Consider the following 4,791-nt stretch of genomic DNA (forward strand, 5'->3'; position numbering starts at 1 on the left):
TTAAATGAGGCAACTTTGTACATCTAATTTACTTGAATTTGAATTGCCATGGCTTGTAAGTAACATGTTGGATTGTCTTCCCCTATTGAGAAAATAAAAACAAATTAGTTTTTTTGATGGCATGAATCACTTAATTCGAAATTCTCTATTTTTTATGGCATTAACAATTAATTCGAAATAAAGAGAATATTTGCATTCCCAATTCGAACAAAGATATTCAAGTATCATACATGATTCAATACCAGGTAGTAATAAAGAATAATTTATTAAAAAAAAAGAGTACTAAAAAATCTAACAAAAAGAATAGTACTATGTAAAATGCAGGATTCCGAATCCTACCAAACAATTCTCTATTTATTGAAATGCATAAGTCCTGGTGCAAACCTCAACAGCCTGTCCAAAGCATTTAGAGTGAATTTTCTCGCAAACAAAAAGCAAACATTCGTCTTTCTCCCATTGTACTCGCAGCTACTCCCACTTCTCAGCCTCTCCAAAAACTCATTGGTCACATCCGGCCTAATGAACTTGGAGGGGTGGGGCCCTCCCCTCGACCAATCGACCCAAGTCAACGTCCGGTTCGCGTTCCTCTCTCCGAATTTCATGTTCACGAAAGTCGGCAGGTAGTGCTCGTCCGCATAGCACGAACCGCTGCAGTAGTACTGAAAAATCGGGAAATACGTCTTGTCTGAAACGACCTCTATGGCGAGACTTCTGTCCATCTGGAACCACTGGGACCCCTTCCTCCAGTCGTTCAGTGTGATGGTGGGGCCCATGTCGCGGTGGTATCTGCCGCGCCCCACGGGCCCCTCCAGATCGTAAGACTCCACGAAGTTGTGGGTGGAGTTGAGTAAATAGGAGTATATAGTAGAGAAATTGTAGAGAGGGATACATGATTCGGAGAGGAGGACAAAGTATTGGTTTGAGAAATCAAGAAGGGCATTTGCTAGTAGTCTTCGCTCAGCTTCAATCATGTCCACATTCCCCCACTCTACCTCCTGCATCAGTCAACATCATAGTCCATAATTCTTAATTAAACATTAAATAATATGGTCTTCATAAATACTGCCTATGATAGTGTTGGGCATATCGGGCGTGTAATGTACTGTAAATATTTGACTCATAACGCGTATTAGTAGGTTATGGCATGATGAATGCAGTGATTGGGGTAATTCACATATAATCTGACATTACTATTTTCCACATTTTGGCAAATTGCTTTTAACAAATAATCACAATAAACATATTAAGAAAGGAAAAATTAAAGCATTTTCATCCTTGAATAGAATTTATGTGTTATTTCCTTTTTTTTCACACAAGCAGCATTCAACCATTCTACAGTTGATATCCCCATTGAAAAATCAACTAAGGATTTATTGCTGTGTCTGGTCTGGACCACTAAGTAACAAAAGATTAATCTCCAAATATAGAATTTGCTTCATTAACCATAAAGAATCATTAAATGCAATTTCCATTGAAAAGAAAACATAGCATTAACAGCTAAAGACACCAAATGCATCTAGTGGTATCATAGTTGGAAAAGAATAAAGTTTGTGCGAAGTGATAATGTGGTTAGTGTCTGAGACAGAATGAATTGAACTAACCTTACTAGCAATTCTCCGGCCATGGAACACTGAACCCTCGGGCTCCGATCCATTAAACGAAGGGTTGGAGTGGACGTAAATCGAGAAAAGCCCGCGGCTCCCCTTGAAAAAAAGCTCCCACAGCGGGGCCAGCACCACCGGTCCCCTCGTCAAGAACATGAACGCAACCTTTGGCACGCGCAATTCTTGGGTTTTAGGCGCCATCGACGCTTTCAACAGCAGCTCCTCATCGCTCATCCCATGCGCCAAGTCCGGCGGCTCCTGCACATCCACGTCGCCCCCCGGAGACGGCGGCGGCGAGGACGGCGGAGGAGGAATTTCTTGGATTTTAGGCGCCATTAGCCGCTCCTCTTCGCTCTTCCCGTGCGCGAAGCTCGGCGGATCCTGCACATCCAGCGGAGGCTGCTGGAGCGGCGACTGCGCGGTGAAGAAGGAGAACTGGGTGGTCGAGATTTGGAGGATGAAGGAGTAGGTCTTGTTATGGAAGCAGAGGAGAAATACGAATGTGAGGGCGGAGACGATTAGGAAGAGGTGGCAGAGGAAGTTCGGTAGCGGGGATGGGGAGATAGGGTGTTTTGAGGCTGTCGGAGATTGGTTCTTCATCGACGGCGGCGATGGTGGAGACATCTTCATTTGCTGCGCGGTTGACAACTTGACATAGAGAAGGAATGAATATTCTGATGCAATGGAGTTAGCTAAGTATGTGAGGAAGGTTTATTTTACATAGTAGTATATGAGAGAAAGGAATAAAATGCAACTTATATGTCAGTAAAGAATATTGTCACAATTAATCCTCCCATCGCTGAATAAATTGCCATTTTGGGACGTTTGCAATAAAAGATACATTTATTTGTTTCATTAAATTTTTTTTACTTATCTTCTTTATAAGGTCAAACAACTTTTTAAAATTCATATGGAGTCAAAACATAATTTTTTTCACGGACAGAGAGAATTATGACTTTTTGAAACATTATTTCTGATAAAAAAATTTTATTTAGTAAGTAGTAAATGAAAATACAAAGAAAAATTGTTAGAATTTATATATGTTAATGGATTAATTGCAAACAGCTAGTAATTGACAATATGACTTTAATTTATTGATGTAATAATTAAAGTAAGACGGTTTAAATTAAATTTTCTAATTGATAAAATAATAATAACAATAATTATTCTTATCAGTATATTATCAATGCTTTTAAAATTTAACAGCTATCAATTGACATTAGATTTTCTTAGTATCTCATCCACGATTTAAACTTTAAAGTTTCACTTTGACTCGAGATAGATTTTAACTAATGTTTTATGAAAGAAATCATGAAAAAGTTAGGAAAACTAAAAGTATGACGAGATAGATTTTGACTCGTTATCTCACCATGAATTCCAACGATGAAATCTATCTATTTTACCTATGTGACCAGATATTGGTTGCCTGCGACAGAATACACAAGAAGCTGGACAAGTAAGATTAGATTCTCTTGTCGTACACAACTCCGGTGATTTCCTACCACGAACAACCTTCTTGGCATGTTGCAACTGTTGTCGTGCAGCTGCGACCTCCACCAGACCCGCCTAACGGACAGCCAGAGCTTTACCGCCACCAATTCAAAACTTACCCAGCTGCACAGTCGCCTTTACCAACACCACCGCCGCCCAATACTTTGCCGCAGTAAAAACCTATTTCATGTTGGTACCCATCACACCGGCGAGAGCAGCACAAATATCATCATTACGACAACGGATACCTCTCTCTGCCCCCTGAGCCAATGTCAGTGCCGTACCAACACTATCCCTCGCCGACACCGGCGCCGGATGACTTGTACTACCACTGTCAGCCGTTGGGAGAGCTATATCCTCCGGTGTACAATGGAGTTGGAGATTCGAGCAATTCCTACAATTATAGCGTGGATGAGTACACGCCCTACACCGATTTTTGGCAGCCGGAAGACCACCCGACTCGTTCGCTACCGCAATCTGACCGACCGCCGCATCCACCATCGCGGCTGCCCTCCGGTTGTTCGCCTACTGCAGCTGCTGTCTGGCTGCCCTCCGGTCAATATGCTACCGCAACACGTCCAATACTCAGGCCCGAAATTTGCAGCCTCAACAATTGCCCCGACCGCGACAACTCAAGGTCGTTCCTGCCACGAATATCCCGTTGATGTGCAGCAACCGCAGCTCCGTCCTACAAGTCCCTACTGCTCAACACTCACGCCGTTGGCCGTCACCGCTGCTGCCCCGCCGCCACCATCAGCGGCTATATTCTTGTCGTGTAGCTCCGATAGGATTCATACCTTATCAATAATTCCCGCAGCTGCTGCCCCATCGCAGGTTCACGAATGTGACGGGGTTGACATACACTACAAGGGAAAGCTGATTGATGGAACAATTTTTTATCCCACTTTTGAACGAGGGGATCCAATTGATATCAAACTTGGTAGTGGACAAGTAATCAAACGATGGCTACTAGTATTGGGGATGTGCTTGGGTGAGAAAAGAAAGTTGAAAATCCCTTCCAAACTCAATTTTGGCGAGCATGTTTTTGATCCTGGAGGATTCCTCGTTGTTAGCTTCGTGGTTCCCACCTTGAGGATAAGGTGGATTTCAACCGTGGGGGAATTGATACGATTATATCTTCCAAAATATCTCTCATATCTCTATTATTATATTATCATATCTTTTCCATATCTTTATTATCTTATTCACCAAGTTAGGTTATTCATAAGAGTATTATAAATAAGACCTATTGTTATTCAATCAATGAAATCATAATTATTGTCTTTCATTTTTATTTAGTTTTTCTGTTTAGAATTCTGATTGTCGACGGAGCACGATTTCTCTGCGACTTTCTTTATCTTTTTCATTTGATAAGGGTCTTTCCCTTATAAGAGTCACACCTATATATATTTATTTATAGTACGTAGAATGTAAGTATAATGATTAATGGAGTGTACCTAAAATGATAAAGTAAATGGAATTTTAAACGTTGGATGAAATCACAATAATGGTGATTATATTAGAATAATAATTACTCCCTCCGTCCGTCATTAGGAGTCTCATTTCTTGGCGGCACGAGTTTTAAGAAATTTTAAGAAAAGTGGATATAAAAAAATTGGTGGAATAGAGGTCCCACTTGTATATATTAGTTTTAAATGAAATGTGAGTCGAATGAGTTAGTTGAAGGTGAGAGACC

The 4,791-nt window shown here is 41.0% G+C and overlaps 1 protein-coding gene across 1 annotated transcript; it reads right to left on the reverse strand.

Annotated features, from left to right (window-relative positions):
• LOC121770150 (glycosyltransferase BC10-like) lies at positions 1-2,303 on the reverse strand. Its single transcript, XM_042166941.1, has 3 exons — positions 1,602-2,303; positions 385-995; positions 1-82 (listed from the first exon to the last, which is right to left on the reverse strand). Exons 1-3 carry the CDS (start codon positions 2,232-2,234, stop codon positions 1-3), a joined length of 1,326 nt encoding a protein of 441 aa, XP_042022875.1. The 5' UTR covers positions 2,235-2,303.
• Between the last annotated feature and the right edge of the window lie 2,488 nt (positions 2,304-4,791).

This window comes from Salvia splendens, chromosome 16 (genome assembly GCF_004379255.2).
Source record: "Salvia splendens isolate huo1 chromosome 16, SspV2, whole genome shotgun sequence".
Classification (NCBI taxonomy): Eukaryota; Viridiplantae; Streptophyta; class Magnoliopsida; order Lamiales; family Lamiaceae; genus Salvia; species Salvia splendens.

Coding starts and splice junctions, on each gene's coding strand:
- LOC121770150 (XM_042166941.1), bottom strand. CDS start 2,234: ATGAAGATGTCTCCACCATCGCCGCCGTCGATGAAGAACCAATCTCCG. Junction 996..1,601: donor GCCGGAGAATTGCTAGTAAG/GTTAGTTCAATT, acceptor TGACTGATGCAG/GAGGTAGAGTGGGGGAATGT. Junction 83..384: donor GCTTTGGACAGGCTGTTGAG/GTTTGCACCAGG, acceptor TTTTCTCAATAG/GGGAAGACAATCCAACATGT.